Source organism: Mesoplodon densirostris, chromosome 19, assembly GCF_025265405.1.
Source record: "Mesoplodon densirostris isolate mMesDen1 chromosome 19, mMesDen1 primary haplotype, whole genome shotgun sequence".
NCBI lineage: Eukaryota > Metazoa > Chordata > Mammalia > Artiodactyla > Ziphiidae > Mesoplodon > Mesoplodon densirostris.
The window spans coordinates 19686754-19704970 of record NC_082679.1 but is presented as its reverse complement, the minus strand read 5'-3'; the positions used below and the strand labels follow the sequence as shown (position 1 = coordinate 19704970).

The 18217-nt window shown below is 51.6% G+C and overlaps 1 protein-coding gene across 2 annotated transcripts in view; it reads right to left on the bottom strand.

Moving 5' to 3' along the window:
* Window positions 1-362: 362 nt before the first annotated feature.
* The window catches only part of TSHZ3 (teashirt zinc finger homeobox 3), a 71399-nt gene continuing 53544 nt past the window's right edge, over window positions 363-18217 (bottom strand). For both annotated transcript variants that reach the window (XM_060084598.1, XM_060084597.1), the window contains exon 3: window positions 363-5176. In XM_060084598.1, the coding sequence (XP_059940581.1) occupies window positions 1971-5176 (3206 nt within the window). In that variant the 3' untranslated portion in view covers window positions 363-1970. The remainder of the gene's footprint in view (window positions 5177-18217) is intronic.

Here is an 18217-nt window from a genome sequence, read left to right as displayed (position 1 = left end):
GACTTCGACTTCTCTCATGCAGATGGGAGACCAACCTCCGGCCCCCACGCAGGTCACCAGGTGTGACCGAAGCTCCACTACCGATCTTTGATAGCGTCGCCTTCCCAGAGAGAATCTAACCTCACGGGAACGTCTTCCTTTCTTTTCCATTTTTATTCTTGGGGAAAATTCTGTCCACGCTGCCTCTCTAAGTGAATGTCTGCTGCTCTCCAAACCCAAAGTTCACTAAAACTCCCCTGATTTACGGGCGGCTTCCGACTGCCAGCACCTGGCAGACACAGCAACCAACTCAGTCATAAACAGATCGCATACAATTTAATTTTAATGTGCTCGTTAGTCGTAGCACATTTCAGACATAATTGTGAACGCAACACAAAATTATAGCAAAAAGACAATTTTAATGCTGCCGTAGAAAAGAGGGTTATATGAAGAGTCACATAATGGTGGTTCATTGTCAACAACAAAACAGGGCACAGAGTGTCTGTGCTGTTTACATGCCAATATTTTATACATAGGTTCTCATATGGTGTCAGCTGTCAGTTACTTCTGCAAATTAACTGCCAAAAATGGAGAAGAACAGAATCACTTGGAGAGCCGGTAACCACGGGTTACCTTTCATAAGCCTAAAGATAAAGCTGCAGTGTGGGATCTTGGGAGAATAATTAGGAAGAACAAAACAGAAAGTTACCAATTGAAATAAAAAAGGCATCCTACAATATGGAATAGCAACCAAGAGGGCTTATAAATAAGTAAAAGAGGTTGTATCACAGAATGCCTCGTGACTTTTAAGCAAAGTATTACAGTACAAACATTTTAAAGGCTTTATCAATGTTTAGGAAATACAGTACAAGTTCTCTCTCTTTTTTTGTTCTTTTTTTTTTTCCTTTTGAAATAGACTTACCCCTTTGAGCACTGAGTTTATTTTGAGCGTTTTTTTTTTTTTGATTTCTAATAAATACCTTTAAAAATCATGTGCAAAATAGTTATGATGCCTGCCATGGATGGATTTCCTGGCCTCGTTTATTCAGACTGCTCAAAACAAATGATAATATGATGCTAATAAATATGTATAATTTAAACGTGAACCTCTATCAATATAGATGTACTGTATAGCAAAACAAACAATCATACTTTGCTTTCAGATAATGTTTCTGTATACTTTATAAATGTTATCTGTGGTATCTTCTGTATAATTTACAATGTTTGCATGTAAAAAAACAAAACCCATAGACCTTAAAAAAAAAGAAAAAGAAATATACACTATACATAGGCACGGCTTATGCCCAGAGCATAGCAGGTACATAAAACACTGTTGCTATAAATGCAGGAAAAAAGGTCATTTACCCACAATCACATTTTTCATAAGAGAGTCTGAAATCTATACAATATATACATCTATGTTTCAATGTGAAAATAATATTCTTTTAAATTTCAAGGCGTGTTATACCCCTGCAGACCTGCATAAATGGAGGTTCATATTATTAATTATAACTAAGCTGGTAAGGAATTTAAAAAACAGAGCTTCATACATTATCATTATTTTATTTTATTTTTTAACCAAATTAATGCAAAAGTGCTTCAAAGTACTCAGAGGGCTAAAGATGAAAGGGTGAAAAATGCCAGCACACTCGGCCGCGTGGAAAAATGTGGCCGGTTTCGTCATAAATGCTTAATTAAACTGTCTGTTAATGCATGCAGCTTGAAGCATCGGGGGATGCTCACAACTAAATCCCATTTACACAAAGTTCCAAACACCTACCACTGCGTTTTAACTTTCATATTTTACCAGTGACAACAGCTGAGTATGCACCTCTATTAAACACTGTACAGTTATACAAAACAGTCCAGCCCAGAGTGATTCTCTGCAGTTAAAATAAGAACATGTGCCTAGAACAAGACAGAGGGGCCTTAAGGTGCCTGCAACAGTTTCCCTCAAAGCAAATCACAGTCGTTTTCATCGAAAGCAAACGCTACTGCTTCTCTAACTCGGAAACGTACAGAAGGTGGTCCTCTGGGGATTTCCCGTGTGTTTTGCTGAGGTGAAGTTTAACCGCATGCTTGCTCGCAAAGGTCCGATTGCAAAGTTTGCACTGGTAGGAGGTCCCCAGGTCCTCCTCGGGGGAGGACGTCACCAGTTTTTCTGACGGTGACTTGGTTTGTGCTATCTGATTGTTAATCTGTTCGGTGGACAGTTTGGACAAATCCCGTAGCCGGAAGCCCAGGTGTGACTCGAGATGGCTGATGTACGTGGAGGGAGTCCTGATTTGTGACGCGCAGTCATTACAAAAGAACACGGGGTGACCCGTGTCCAAGTTTTTGAGGAACTTTGTTCCACCTGTCCTTCGCAGCTGGTACTTCACGTTGGCCAGCCAGTGGCTGATGGTCGTCATGGAGAGCCCGGTGAACCTTGAGATGTGCATGCGCTCCTGGGGGCTCAGGTCCGACATGATATACTTGCCCTCTGAGGTTTGCCGGAGGCTGGCGGCAAACTGGGCCTGGAGGATCAGCAGGTGCTGGGGGTTCCAGTTTGATTGGCGGCCCTTCCTCTTTTGCGCAGGCGTCACCTCCTCGGCCTCCTCTAGGGTGGCGCCGTCAATGTCAGACTTCTCGGAGACGCTGGAAGGGGTGGAGGACTTGGACGTGTGGCTCTCTGTCAAGTTCTTCAGCATATCGGATATATCGGACAAGGCGTTCTCGCGGAGCGGCGAGTTGGACATGAACGATACGACGGCAGAGGTCTTTGCCGTTGTCACCGTGGATGAGGAGGTTGCTGGGGATGTGGACGTGGGCGACAAAAGCACTGAACCCAAAGAGCAGCCTTTGTCACTCTTCCCTTTTGTCAAGTCTATGGGTTGGTCGTTGTTGACGTGGTAGAAATAGCGGTCGAGGTGGTCCACCTTCTTGGACTGCAGGGGTGGTGGGGTGGCCACCGCTGCCTTCTCGGCCAGGCTGTTGCTCATCTTGAAAAGCATGCTCATGGGGTCGAGGGCAGGGAGGGAGGGCTTGGCAGCCTTGCCCAGGTGGATGTTCATGACCGACTGGAGGGCGCTCAGGGGGTTAACGAAGGGCTGCTCCGGCGGGTGGTCGGTGATGATGGCCGTGCTGCTGCTCAGGCCGCTGCTCATGGGCTTCACCAGGTCCTTGCCGTTCTCCACCGGCTCTGCTGAGGGGCTCCCTTCCTTGCAGCCGTCCCGCTGGGGGCTGGGGCTGTCCTCCTGGCTTTTGAAGCCCCCATCGCTGGACGCCTCCATCCTGACGGGCTCACTGATGTCGCTGCTGCACGGGGACGGGGTGGCCCGCTTGGGCGGAGAAAGCTTGCCCTCGGGCTCCTTCATTTTCTCCTCAACTTTGGCAACTTTCTCGGTGACTTTTTTCACCAGCTCCTCCATGGCGTGAAAGTTTGTTTTGGGCATGGGGGAGGTCTGGCTGCTGGGCGGAGAGATCAGGGTCTGGTTCTTCGTGGGGGACACGACGTCACTGTTGCCAAACATGGGCTTCAGGGGCGCGCTCTTCCCCGCGGAGCCCAGAGACAGCTTCATCATGTTGGGGAGCTGGTAGGCGGCGTGGATGCTGGGGTAGCCCCCCCAGCTGGGGGTGCCGTTCTGGGCCTTATTGATGGCAGACGTCACTGTGTTTTCTAGGGACTTGAGGATATCAAGCCCCCCCTTGGGACTCTCTTCTAAGTCGTTCTCAGTCAAATAGTGGTACTTGGAAGAGATGTCGTACTTCTCCTCCTCCTCACAGGCCTTCTCCTTTTCCTTAGGCTTCTCGTCGGTGACCGCTTTCTCTTTGTCGGCCTCCTTCTTGACCTCCACGTTCAGTTTCGGGGAGACGCTGGCGGGCGTGTTGGAGGGGGACGTGAAGGTGGTGGCGGCCAGGGGCACGGATTGCACCTTCTCATCCAGCAGGGTGGTGATGCTGGGCGTGACAGGCGTCTCCATGATGGGCTTCCCCTTCTTCATGGCCGAGTTGGTGACCTTGATGAAGTGGCCAGTCACCATCATGTGGGCCGTGAGCTCCTGCAGTGTGTCGTGTGAGCTGCCGCACTCCATGCACTTGAGGATCTGGGACTTGCGGGCCTCGAAGTGCCAGGCGTAGCTGGCCCCGTTCTGGTGGCCGTAGCGGTTATTTGGCGTGATGTATGGGTTGGAGTTCTTCTGAAGCACGTCGTTCGTGTCCGCCATGGCAGCTTTGGGGGTGCCGCCGGTGGAGTCCGGGGAGCTGGGGAGCTCCAGCTCCAGCGAGGGCTTCTTGCGAGTGGCAGGGATGATTTTGGCGGTGACGGGAGTGACAGGTTCCTTCAGAGGCACTTTTTGGTAGTGTTTCGTTTTGATCATATGGACACTCAAGTCCTGGAGGGACTCGAACGAGTGGCCACAGTACATGCACTTCAACACCTTCTGGGCGTCCTCCTTCCCTTCCATTTCCAGCAGCGAGCGTTTGCGGGGCTTGGACCAGCGCTTGGGGTTGTTGTTGTCAGTCTCGTGGTTGTCGTCGCGGTAGTGCCCCGTCTCGTTCATGTGCACCGTCAACTCCACCAGGGTGTCGTAGGCGGCGCTGCAGTCTTTGCAGCGGAACTTGCTGGCCCCTGTGAAGATGGAGCCGTAGAGCTTGCTGCTCTGCCGGTACAGCTGCACGGTGCTGAACAGGCTGGGCTCGGGCAGCATGCGGCTCTGGGACACCTGCTGCAGGGTCTTGGCCATGGCGCTCTGGTGCCAGTCGAAGCTCCCGCTGCCGCAGCTGCTGCTGCTACTGCTGCTGCTGCTGCTGCTCCCGTTGTTCTTCTCCGAGGACGGCTGATGCAGGTTGAGGGTGAGGCTGGACCAGTACGAGTTGGAGAGGAAGTTGTTGTACACGGCCTTCATCTGCTCCAGGCTGTCCGACACGGTCGTGTCTTCCGGTGGGACCGCCACCTCCTTGGTCTCCTCTTCGTTCTTGATGGAGCCACTTTCAAAGTCGGCCATCCGGTCACTAGTCTCACTGATGTGGGACTCACTGTCCATCTCGTGGCTGGAAAACTCTGCCGCTGGGGAGTTCTGGTAGCTGGGGCAGGTCTTGCTGAGCTCCTTTTCTGGGCACATGTACTTAGCCGAGGGCTCCCCATCTGCCAGGCTCTCCTCTGGGTCTATATCTTCGTCTACCAGGGCGGCAGCCTTTAACTCATCTGAAACATAGGCTGCCGTGACAACAGGTGGGACAAATAGGACAGAAAGAAGGGACACAGGGAGAAGGAGAGAAAGAAAGAAAGAAAGAAAAGCATTAGTAAGTGTTGATCTTACCTAGAACATTTTCTCGGCTCTCGGGAAAACGCAGCAAAGCAGACAGGCACATTTATTTGTAAAATTAAATAGTTAAAATGTGGTGTTTCTTTGGAGCAAAAAAAAAAAAAATCTGCTCTTCAAACATAATTTGCCACCTTATTCTTCTCAAGGGGCAACAGCTTGAAATTAAAACTAAATTTGAAATTAATGAAGCACATTCTGGAGGTGGCATTCATTTCTAAAGTAATAAATTACTTGTATCAACCTCAGAGACAACAGTTCCTGTCTGTCAATTAATATGTCTTATGCTTCTCCTTCCCCTAATGCATTTCTTAACAGACAGATTCACAATTTAAATTAAGCAAGCATTTTTTACTCATTACATTTTTGAGGCTCAATCTTTAATAAATATAAAGCACAAAAACATCAATACAATGTTTACAAAGTAAAAAGAAAGTACATCAATTGCAATAAATTAAAAACAAGGTTTTGTGGCTTTTTTTTTTCTTTCTTCCTTCTGAAAAAGTAGGTCTTATTGAAGCTTAAAGTAAGTTTCCTTATAGAAGCTTGGACAGGTGTTGGTTTGTTCTAGATGGGAAGGAAGACTCTGACCCGCCACCACCCAGCCCTGGCCGTGTCCCCCATGTGTACACTCAGCCGTTCTCAGCTACTGGCACACACACTATCCATGCAGAATTATGTCAGAACAAGTTCAGGCAAATTGGTATGCGGTGCTCATTCCTGCTGTATAAATATATACAAGACCTTCCAGTGGACCTTACAAATGTCAAAGTGTTTGCTCTTTAGACTACTTTGTCAATATTTACTCAGCATAAGCTTCATGGGCATCCAACAGGGATCCTGTCTTTCTGGAAGCAATGTAACTGGGGATGTAAATCCAGCCTGTACTTCTGAGCAGGTGCAGGTGCTCTGAGCACGGCTGAGCAGCCGTGGGTTCTGGAAGATGCACTCCAGAGATGCAAAGCCAGGAGAACACTTGCATTCATGGAACTGAGTGATTTTTTTTTTCATTCTTTTGTATTCGATGACTTTGGTTTTTCCTTACTGGAGCTTGCCTGACACTGTAAACCAAGTTGGGTTGATCTCGTGAACAATTAGGCGTGGCCAGCCCTGTGGTGAGTGTTAAACCAGAAAAGGGGTGAAAAGTAATTTCTTGTCAGCTCCTCAATACCTGTTTGCTTCTAAAGGCCAGGGACTGAGTGTGTGAGGCAGCTGGAATGGCACAGTGCTAACTGCATGGCTGATTAAAAGCTCCTAGGAAAGAAAAGGAAACTTTGTTTGTGGAATTCACTCCCATAACTTTAAAGATCTGGGCCCCAAATCAATTTCACACCAGGAAAAAAAAAAAAATACAGTGAAATGACTCAAAGAAGATTCCCAGGAAGACACACAGATATTTCCCCTGGCTCTTCCATCCAGGTCATGTGTGATTTTCTTCTTTCCTAAGACCCCTTTGAGCACCAAGATTTCTAAGCTGAGAAACTACCAACATCCCAACACCGAGGTGATTCGAATTTGGATGGGAAGAGTGTCCCAGGTACACACATTCGGATCAGCTGTAGAGGCAGGGATGCTTCTGCTTATATGCAAACAGGGAAGCAAGAGTCTTGGGCTGGAGCTGTGGAATGTCCTTCACAAATGACCAGAAGAAAGTGCCCTGCTCTGGTCAGCTGTGGTGAACCTTCAGTTTAAGGCCATGCGCTTGGAGCTGACATGGCAAACGAGCTCTTTTCCTAGGGCCAGGTCCACAGTGGAGAGCGGACTATGGTGCTGGTCACAAGGGGGAAGATGAATGCTCTTGTTGGGAAAGGAAGAGGAAAATACAAAGGAAAGAAGGTATCTCCTCCTCCGCACACCATCCTCGGCTTCAGCACACTCAAACCCCACAACAGGGCTGGCAGGTCTGCAGGGAGGGGAGCTGGGGGCAAAGTGACCAAGAGTCGCAGTTTGCCTGGAACGCTCCTGGTTTCAGCACCGAAAGTTCCACATCCCGGGGATCCTCTCAGTCCTGGGCAAACCCGGTCAGCTGACCACCCTGGCCAGGGGACACCCAGCAGGACCAGGTCAGAGCATCCAGGCAGATCTGCATAACGCTCGCAGAGGAGCTAGAGCAGGGCGATGTGGGTTTGACTGTCTGCAGAAATGCACCGGGTGCAAGTAGGTGTAACGTTTGCATCCAATGGGGCCTCATTTGGAACACTGAGTCTGGAAGGGGAAAACCACAATGGCCTGTGTCCCTGCCCGGCCCCGTGTGAACAGGGTAGATCCCAGAGCCCCTTCTCTCCCGGAGATGGCCCTGGGAGCCACAGTCCGCAGCGTGAACCGCACCCATCACGGCTCCCATGGAATTCAGTCTAGGACAGGCAGGAATCCAGACATGGCCCCACCTGGCCACTACAGGAGAGACACACCAGGCAGGCAAAAGAAGCCAGAGCCAACGGGTGGACATGAAAGAGCCCAACGTAGCACGAAGGCCACCAGCTAAGGGAATACTGGTGGCTCTGCCCGTCCACCTCCCACCCAGGGGCAGCGTGGCCCCCGTGGAAGCCTCGGCATGGTGCGGGGAGCACAGCAGGCTGTCTGGAGCGCCCCCCATAGCACACACACGCACCATCATCGGCCTGGCCGGCTGCCACCCTGAGCTGGCCCCAGCGAGCTCCAATATGCCTTGTAAATCGCACAGCAGTATCAGAATGACATCAGTCTGATTGAGGAGGAAATTAATATTGAAAGAAAAGTAAGGCCAACCCCCCTGGTGGGAACCAAATCCTACTCTGAGGAAAATTTAAAAGCTTCGGGGCCAAGAGGCCCTGGATCCTGGGAGACGTGGCATCACCCCACACACCACCCTTGTCATGGTTTCTGAGGCTCCTTACAAGCCCCCTTGCACACTGCCCTGACAGGGACCTCACCACCTCCTAAAACAGCCATTTTCTTTTCAGACCCAACAGGGAGAAGTACTTGGAGGGCTAAGCACGAATCCTTCTGCTATGTTTTGCCATAATTGCGCTCCTCCGAGAATATCACATCCACTCTTGATGACTGAACTTCAAAAAGTGGTGAGAAAGCTGAAACGGGCCCAGAGAGATGGCAGAGGGGATGAAGGGATGGAAAGGTTCATTCATTCCACTAATTCTGATTGCGCCCCACGCCTGCCAGGATACCTTTTTCTTTCTCTCGGCCTCCATTTCCCCATGTGTAAGTGACAGGGCCCTGCGGCCTGATCTGTAAGGCCCTCCTCCTCTACGTCTCTGTTTCGTGGCTTTTCTGCGGGAAGGGTAAAGAAGTGAGGCAAAGCCCACTTGCTCTGGCTCATCCCCTCCACTCGCTGCCCCTCACAAGCACGCAGCAGTTAAGTCACTCCTTTGTCCCTTCTGCTCTGCACGAACCAGCAAAGTCCCCCGCCGGAGAGAAGGAAGAACGTCCTCACTGGGACAGTTGATGCCCCGGATCAGGCCAGGAGGGGAGGGGGACTGGGTGTCTCCATCACAGACTGGGTGGACAGTGAGAGGTCAACAGGGGGCTGGGGGGGCACTGGGTGAGAAGCCAGCCCCACCGAGGTGGCCATCAGGGGTCCCTCCTGTCAGGGAGCCGATGGCAGGCCCTGTCCCCGGCTTGAACCTGACAGGTAATCGCGCACAGGTAATCAGGCCTTGGGAGGCTTCGCTACTGTGGACGGTGATTTTGATCCCTGCTGCTATTTAACTTTCTGCTTAACTTTCTCCTTCTGTTCCTGTCTGGATTCTCCAAGGCCAAGGGCCCACTGTACTCTTACAATCCTGAACATAGTAGGTGAGCAACAGACACTAGCTCCCTGCTTTGGAAAGAGAATGATTGGAGGTCACGTCCGGCAGAAAGACGCTTCTTTCCAGCCTCTGTCGCCTCCGACCCCAGCATCTCTCACCTCAGGAATCCCTGACTCCAGCCCCAGCCCCTTCCCTCTGTTCTCCAGACAGAAGCCACCGGATCCTTATCATTCAGCGGGTGGCTGACGCCCCACCCCCGCCCGTGGGACCCCCTCAGTGACCTCCCATTGCCCCAGAGTCCTCCACCGTCTCGGCCCTACTTCCTCTCCAGCCTCTCGGCTTCTAGAATGCGCCAGAGCCTCTCACTCTGCACTGATGCCTCCTGTGCTGGAAACCCTGGGGCAGATGCAAAGACGAGGAGGGAAAGCCATCTACCCCTCCCTGGGCTTCAGTGGAACGTAATATCTGGGGAAGGGGGCTTCTCGACCCCAACTCTGTCCCCTTGGCACGCCACTCGCTCCCTTCTTTTTACAAGGCACACCACTGAAATCTCTAGCTTACAGCAGATGTTCCAGGGTGTTCCAATAGACTGTCAGCTTCATGGGGTCGAGACCAGTCCCCCCCCACCCACAAATCTGCTGCAACCCTACCGTCTGGCCCAGAGTAGCCACTCAACACACATCCACGGAATGAATGAGTGAATGAATGAATGAACACCATAGATGACTTCTTCCAACCTCCTAAATAGTTGCCCAAACATCTAGATGGATCCAGATTCCAGCTGGTCCCAGAGAAAGCAGATGTGCTGGGGTCTGATCCAAAGTCCTTCCTGGATCCGTTTTCTGAGCATGAGCGGCATGAGGACCGGCCTCTGGGGAACAGGATGACAGAACCCTCCACTGAGGAAGAGGGGAGGAGGTCCCCCAGGTGGTGGTCTCCTTGCACTGGGGCCACCCCTGGCTGTGCCCACATCCCAGTACACCTCTCCAAGAATGCATCAGCATCACTGTTTTCTCTTGAACAAATACTATTAAAATAGAGACCTCTGCTGCCGGTTCCAGCACAGGAGGCCCTGAACTGTAAGTGGGGAGGGACTCGCATTCAAACCAAATCATCAGCTGCAAAGATGCAAAGAAACACACGAGAGTGGAGACCCAAGGGAGGACGGACTGGGGCCTGTGTTTCATTTCTCCCCAAGTCGCCCAGTGGAAAACGTTCCTCTCCAAGAGGTGAACCCTTACCAGTTGCTGTGACTGCTTCCCTATTACATCCCCACCTGCTCTCCCCTTCGATGAAATGTAAGCCCTTCAGGCAGCAAGACATCAATCCAGCACCCCAAAGCTGAGGGCCAAGGACACATTTGTGGACAACTGGGTGAACTCAAGAACTTGGCATGCCCAGAACCAAATGGGACTCTTGGGCAGAGATGCATGTTCATGAGAAACAAAAAGCTCTCACACTTACAAAGGCTTTCTACAGAGTTCCACAGCCCAATGCCCTGGAATGTCAAGCGATGAAAAAAACCACACTCTTACCTAATATGTGCATGTTTATGAACCATTTTCACATTCACTGCATTTGATCCTTTCAATGGTCCTGGCAGGTGGATAAAATGATTTCCCTTTTGCAGCCTAGGAAACTTCAGTTCCAACAAGTTAAATGGGACACTCCCAAGCCCTCTGTGGGGACCCCTCAGGAGTCAGGACTCCCCTCAGGAGTCAGTATAAAGGGGATTTGACTAAACTCCTGAGGGAATCACACAGAAGGAGGACGGAGTGAGCTTCTGCCACATCAGAGCCTTCCCTGATGCCCCATCCCCGTTGGATCCCATGCCTGCCCGTCCAGGAGGGTCCTAAGTCCCCTCCCACAGCTCCCTGGGGCTCGTGCCTTCCAAGACGTGGCCACAGGGACAGTGGGCTGTCCAAGGAGTGAGGAGCCAGCCAGTGCAGCAATCAGAAGGTCTGGAGGCAGCAACCTCATGAATATTTATTATCATCATTAACTAAACCCAACCACTAGGTAGAAAGGAATTCATACTTTTGATAAAAATAAAAAACAGTAAGCTGGGGCGTAATGGAATTCAGTTCTGGGCAAGTGGGAACTACCTTCTTCACACTGTTGTGCATCTCTCCCCAAACGAGGAGATGAAGGAACTGAGGGGTGTCCCTGTGGGGGTGGGGCTCCAGCCGCGGTGGGGGCCTGGGCTGGGGGTAGGGCGGCATGGGAGGGAGCTGGAGAGAAAGGATAAAGGGCGTGGCTGCGCCCTGACCCCAGAAGCAATTTCAAAGGAAACTGTCCTGCGGATTTTTGCATTTTCTGGGCTGAAATGAGGGTTCTGTAGTTATAACCCTGTTTTCAAATTCCCAAGACTGCCTGGGAAGGTGAGTTACTGGCTCAAGCGTCCTGGGCCCCCCTCTCCCCTCTCTTCGGGACAGGTGGCCCATTCAAGGTACAAGAGCACCTCCTCTTGTACCTTGAATGGGCATCTTCCATCCTCAATGAGTGCCATGGAGGGGGAAGAAGAAGCAGGGAGGGGAGGGGGTGGGGCTGGAGAAGGGCGAGGAGAGAGTGGGGGGCAGGGATCAGAGCGAGAACAACGGGAGAAAGATGCGGGAAAGAGGGAAGAATCCACCAGGACTAGGGTGGTGCTGGGAAGGGACGGAGAGAGAAACAGAGACAGAAACAAAGACGTGGAGAGAGACAGAGACAGAGATACAGAAAGAGGCAGAAAGACAGAGACAGAGATGGAGAGAGACAGAGACACAGAGAGACCCCCAAGGGCAGTGAGGGAAGGAGAGAAAGAAAACCAGTGATGGAGATTGGAGAAGAGGTAGAAAGAAGAGATTATTCTAGCGGTGAGGACGGGAAGGAGAGGGCCTGAGCTGGGGGTCTTGGTGCAGGGCTGGTGTGGGGAGAGGGGCCCTGGGGTGCTGCTGGGGGTCAGCTCCACGGCTGGAGACCCAGGTCTTGGCTCAGACTCTCCTGAGCACTGAGATTTTCAAGACATAAGGTGATTTTTTATTTTAAGGGTAATTTAACCATCTGAAGGCATGACCAAGAAGGCAGTTAAATGTTCAGCCAACCCTGGTGGGCAGAGCAAGGGGACGCAGCTTGGGGACAGAGGTTGCTTCTGCCCCAGAGATGATCTGGGCCATCCTGGGCGGAGGACACCTGGCCAGGGGAACCCAGGAGGAACAGGCCTCAGGGCCCAGGGCCTCAGCAAACCGCAAATGATCACGTTTGAGACTTGACTTGGAACTGCCCAGAAGACAGGCGTGGGCAACATGCCTGAAACTGGACAGCTTGTGAAGAAGGCTGCTGACTCTGGACACCGGCTCAGGGCTCATGCACGCCAGTCTCCGTAGACCCTCTTCCTGACCTCCCTTCACAGCCAAGGCCACTCGGCCTGGTTCGTGAATCAAATTCAAGTTGAGTTTTTTGTTTGTTTGTTTTGCGGTACGTGGGCCTCTCACTGCTGTGGCCTCTCCCGTTGCAGAGCACAGGCTCCGGACGCGCAGCCTCAGCGGCCATGGCTCACGGGCCCAGCCGCTCCGCGGCATGTGGGATCTTCCTGGACCGGGGCACGAACCCGTGTCCCCTGCCTCAGCAGGTGGGCTCTCAACCACTGCGCCACCAGGGAAGCCCTCAAGTCGAGTTTAAATAAACACCCTGCCTAAAGGCCTAGGGAGGCCCGAGTCCTCTCAACCGTCCTAGCTGTGCTTGGACACAGAAATACACCAAGATCATCACAGGTGTCTTGGTCACCTCTGAACCCCTCCCCTCCACCCCACACCTGGGCCCATAACAGAGCAGGCTCCCGGTAACCGCCGGGGTGGGCTGGTGGGAAGCCCCAGTAGCCCCACCCGGAGAGGTGGCCATGAAGCTGCCACCCTGGACTCCGAGAGGACCTGCCGTTTTTGTTGGTGTTCCTGTGTTGTGCGTTCTTCTGTTCAACTGAGTGATGTCACAGACAATGAACCTGGGTCTCGGCTCCTGCTCTGCCCCATGGTGTCCATGTGACCATGAGGCTGACTTCAAGTCTCTGGGCTCCAGTTTTTTTCCCCACGAATGGGGGCGGTGTGGGGGGGGGGCACAACTGATGCCACATCCCCCTCCCAGGTGTTTGCAAAACAACAAGGAAGTCACAAGCAGTGAGCAGAAAGGACTTTCCCAAGTGAAAAGGGCTCTACGAGCACAGGTGCACAGACTCCATGGAAGTACAGGGGCCCATCCTGCAGTCCCCCCACCCAGGAGGCGGGTCCTGGGACGGCCTCTGGGCTGAGTCCTACGCTTGTCGAGACAGGCCTCTGAGGTGATGGACCCCAGACCTCCAGATTCTCCAGCTGCCTTTCAGGAAGAGGGGCAGCGGGGACCAGCAGAGAGCCCTGCTGAGGTGAGAGGTGCCCACGGGGCACGGGTTCTGCTCCCCAGCCCTCTGGCGGCCTGAAGGTGTGGGCTGTGGGAGAGGAAGCAAGCCAGAGAGGAAGGGGAAGGAGGAGGGAAATGAAGCGCAAGGAAAGGAGGGAGAGGGAGGGGGAGACGTCCATCAGATTCACGGGTACGAAGTTCACATCCCTGTCCCAGCACACGCCTCCCCCCAGGCCTGGGCCATCCTCAAGCCCCGCTCTACCCACAGCCACACCTGCCACTGTCCTCCGGCCATCCTGATTCCCAGTCTCCGCCCATCCCCGGGGGCGTGGTTAGAGTCAGGTGACCTTCTGCGATAGCAGCCACCAGAGGCCCACAGCCCTCTGGCTGCCCGTGTCTCTGCAGCCTCCGGCCCCCAGCCTGGCCACCTCCTCCGGGCTGAGTGCAGCCCCACTTCAGGTCAGCCTCTGCCTTGAGTCATCTCTTCACGGGAGGAAGAGCTCAAAGTTCCCAGAAAAAGGTCACCTAAATTACACCTTGTTCTAAACACACCTGGAAACTCTAGACAGATTGATCCATTCTACACAAGAATTTCTGCTTTAAAAGAAGGGCTCACGCAAAGTGCACTGTGCCCCTCTGGGTTTCCTTTACACAGGTCTCTCTTCTGTGCACATGTGTTGCACACCTAATTGTGACAGGGACGGGAGGGCTCCTTTGTGAGTATAGCCACATGGGCAGCATCTTCTCTGGTGCAGCCTGATTTGGGGCCCAGAGTTATCCCCCGGTGTTCTGAGAGCCCCTAAAATGAGCTGCCAGGATCTCTGGAAGGTGTGAGAAGCAGTGAGACAGGCAGGGTGCTCAGACCTGGGCCAGCGATGACCCACACATCCACCCTCCAGGCAGCTCCCAGCTCCCCGATGCTCAGGGGTCCTGCAGAAGGTGGAAATCCAGATGGGGTACATCCTGCGGGCTGCTGACTGGGAGGGGGTTCCAAGGAGCAGCACTGTGATGGGAGACTTCCTTTTGGCGCCCAGAGAGCCAGGCGATGGCAGAAGGAAGTGAGTGATGGAGTGGAGGGGAGCTTAGCTAAACGCGCTGGGTAACATCAAGGCGATTAGACTGAGTTGTTGGGCCTCCGTTAGGATAGTAAATAGGCAGCAGGGAAAGAAAACTGATTCTAGAGGAGTGCTCATGGCCGGTACCCAGGAGGTCACAACCCAGCAGAGAACACAAGTCTTCTCCAGCCACCTGGCCACCTGGAGTCACAAGAGATGTCACCCAAGCCATCTGGGGTGACGGAGGTCGCAGTCTCTGGGGACAAAGAGAAAATGGCATTCTTGGATGGTAACAGGGAGACCAGGGGCCTCCCAGGAACCAGGAGAATCCCAAAGGGCCAAAGCTGGGCAGGGAGGCTAGGGTGCAAGGCTTGGCTGTGGGGGAAGGAAATGGTGGCTGAAGCTATAATGGTCAGGACTTCTCCGGAAGGCTGGCCGCGGCGGGATGACAACCTCCCCTAGATTGATTGTTCTTCCCACTAGCAAGGTCAGGAATATTAATTTTGTACATGTTAATTTGATGTAATGTGCGACATGAATGCTTGTTCAGTTGGGTATCACTGTGTTAATAAACCTGCGACGCTTTCATGCCAAGAAAGGCATGGCATTAGCTGATTGGTGAATCAAGCCAGTGTGAATAAGGCAACGTTGCCCTTCAGCAGAGCCAGAGTGGCCAGTGGTTGTTCAGGCCATCATGGGCTGCTGCGGATTCTCTAGGAGGCCAATGACAGCGAGGCCCAGGGGACACCTCCCCGCTGCTGGAAACCCCAGCCTGTCCTGAAGACTCGGTATCCAGGCCAAGTCCTGTTCTTCTAGACGTGGTGGTGAACACGAGGCCGCGAGCCTCCAGAAGCCGAACCTGGAGCCGCCACTGCCCACCGGGTCAAGAAAGACACTTCCGGGGCTTGTCTCCTTGGATTCTTGTTGCCGTGCAAAGGCCTCATTCAGCCATCTCAGCAGCCCCTCTGAACAACCTCCCTCCCCTTCTCAGGACCCTCCCCACGGGAGAGATGGATCAGACAAAGAGGAAGCCAGGAAGCTGGGAAGCTCCTGAGATCAGAGAGGGAAGCCAGCTCCCTCACTTCTGAAACCACCCTCATCCTACTGTAACCTCACCACAAAGAAAAATAAGTGTATCAAGGACACACTCACATTCAAAGCACCTGCCTCAAACAAACCTTCAGATAATAGAGGGTAAATAAATACTAGTTCGGGGACCAACTGAGTCACCTCTGTCCTTGGCTTCAAGCACATATGAACCACTGGGTGAATCAACAGTGGTCCCTCCACCCAGCTCTCACAGAGGACCTATACTCTCACTCCCCGTGCCCCACAGGAGTGCTTAACCCACCCTGGAGCTGACAAGGCAGAACCTTAATCCCTGTGTTGATGGGGGTGGCTAGGTTGACACTCCAGTCAGCTTGGCTTAAGAAGCATTGATGGTTTATCAGGCAAAATATGGCTTCTGAAGGTAAGTCCTTGAAAGAGCGGCGAAGTGGAAGTAAAGCTCGCTGTGGGCGCCATATTCCCTTTTCTGTTTCTGAGCTCCATATATTCCCTAGTTTCCTGCCAACCTGGAGTAAAAAAAAAAACCTCTAGGGTCTGAACCTCTGCCCTATAGCCTTTTTCTCTGTTATTCCACAAAACCCATAAGGTGAATCCTAATCTGTAATGGATCTAGTAAATTATAAGAGTAACTTCATCCAAAGAACACATTCTCTCACCTTGGTGGGATTTCAGACAGCAGCAAATAGGACTCGGGTGAATTAATTAGGGGCAGGGGATGTGCTGGGACACCATAAACGGTGGTCAATCTCGATAATGGCTAAGAAGAGTTATGCCTTACGCACCTTCAGCTGTGGAGCACAGGATCTCCTGGAGGAGGACAGAGTGACCTCACGGGGTAGCTTGGGGTGCCCTGTCAGGCAGCTGTGGAACAAAGTGGAACTCTTACCTGTCTGCACACTCAGGGATCTCAAGACCCAGGGCAACTATAGTTGAAAATAGGGCAATGGGTTGGGGAACATTTGGGACCATTCTTACAATGGTCCTCTTCAAAATGGGCTGTACATATACAACTCAAAATTTCCCTGAGCTTTACTGGCTGTTCTCCATAGCATCTAAAGAGTTGTAGTAGGGAGAAGGTCAATGGATGATTTTTTTGAAAGAGTAATCAAGATTTACGTGGAAGAGGAGGCAATTGATCTACCTAATCATCTACCCAGCTATCCATTTACCCGTTTACCCATCTACCATCCATCCATCCACCCAAAAACCCGTCTCTTCATCCAACGTGTATACAATACTAAATACGTACTCTAGACGCTTTAGGGTTGGGGTAAGAAGTTACCAAAATAAACAGCTCAGAGTCATGGGCTTTACTTTTAGGTGGCCAAGATGGCCCTGGTTACATAGATGACAAGGAAATGCCCTTGTGATCACACACCCACACAAACGACTTAGCTTGATATTCAAAGCCCGGCATAACCAAGCTCCATTTTACCTTCCAAGTTTATCTTCCATGGCCCACCTCCCTCAGACATACACACTAACCTTCCCTAGTAATGCTGCTTTGGCCTTGCCTTGGCTGACGCCGTTTTCTTTCACTTGGTATATGATGCTTCATCTTTTCACATCCTCAGCCCTGCCCTCCAAGACCCTGCTCATTCCACCTCCCCCCAGGAAATCCTTTCTCACCTGTCTCTCTGAAACTGACCTCTTTAATCTCAGAGATGAGACAATGGATGGAAAAGTCCTCTAAACTCTTAAGTTCTAGAGAAATATCAGGGACGATTATTGGCATTATTATTTGAACATCCCTGCTGGCATTCATCTCTCATAGTTTTTACCATGGCTAAGTACATGCACAAACGGTCTCTCCATATACATTACAGGGTCAGGGACCAGGCATTCCTTACCTCTGTACCCTTCACACAGCCTGGCAGATCAGCTCTCTGAGTAACTCCTGGTCGAATTCACAGAGTTTGGTAGGCGCTGCTTAGTCTAAGAACCACGCAGACCAAGTGTAACCTCAGGCAGAAGTTCCCACCAGCTTCCCCCACGCTCTCAGATGTAGGCAGAGCAGCCCCAAGTGCCCTCCTGTTTCACACGCATCTCTTCATGTCCCTTCACTACCACTGCACAAAACACTAAGTGTTTCCTAACAAGGTTCCTCATTTTAGGCTCACAGGGAAAACCAGGAAAGAGGATGCTCTCAGCGACTCCAGAGAAGCCCAGCCCTTTCCCTCACTGCACTGGGCAACCAGCATGGCAGCCACCTGGACAGAGAGACCTTCCTGAAGCTGGTAGCCCTGCCAGCAGTTGGGCAGTTACAAGCCAGCACTCAACTAGCACTCAGGCATCATTTGCCCAGCACTCAGCCAGCACTGACTGAGAGTATACACTGAGCACTCAACCAGCATCCAGACAGCACTGACTGAGCACACACCCAGCACACACCCAGGTCTGCTAATACACATGTAACTACCATTTGAATGGATAGGTCACATCCAGGACAGGGATGTAATCTTCCCAGTCAGCTTGAAAAAAATGAAGTTTCAAATGTTTTATAGTTTTGATCGAAATGTATAAATGCCCATAGATTTCGACTTCATTTCTATTTATTAAAATAGGTTTCCCCCAACCAATATATAAATAATACCTGTTGGCCGGTCGGTGTCACATTGCATGTTTCCTTTAAATACCCTGACTCGCTCATTTTTATATAGTCTGACTTAGGTGTTTCTTGTGCTAGATTCAAGAACCC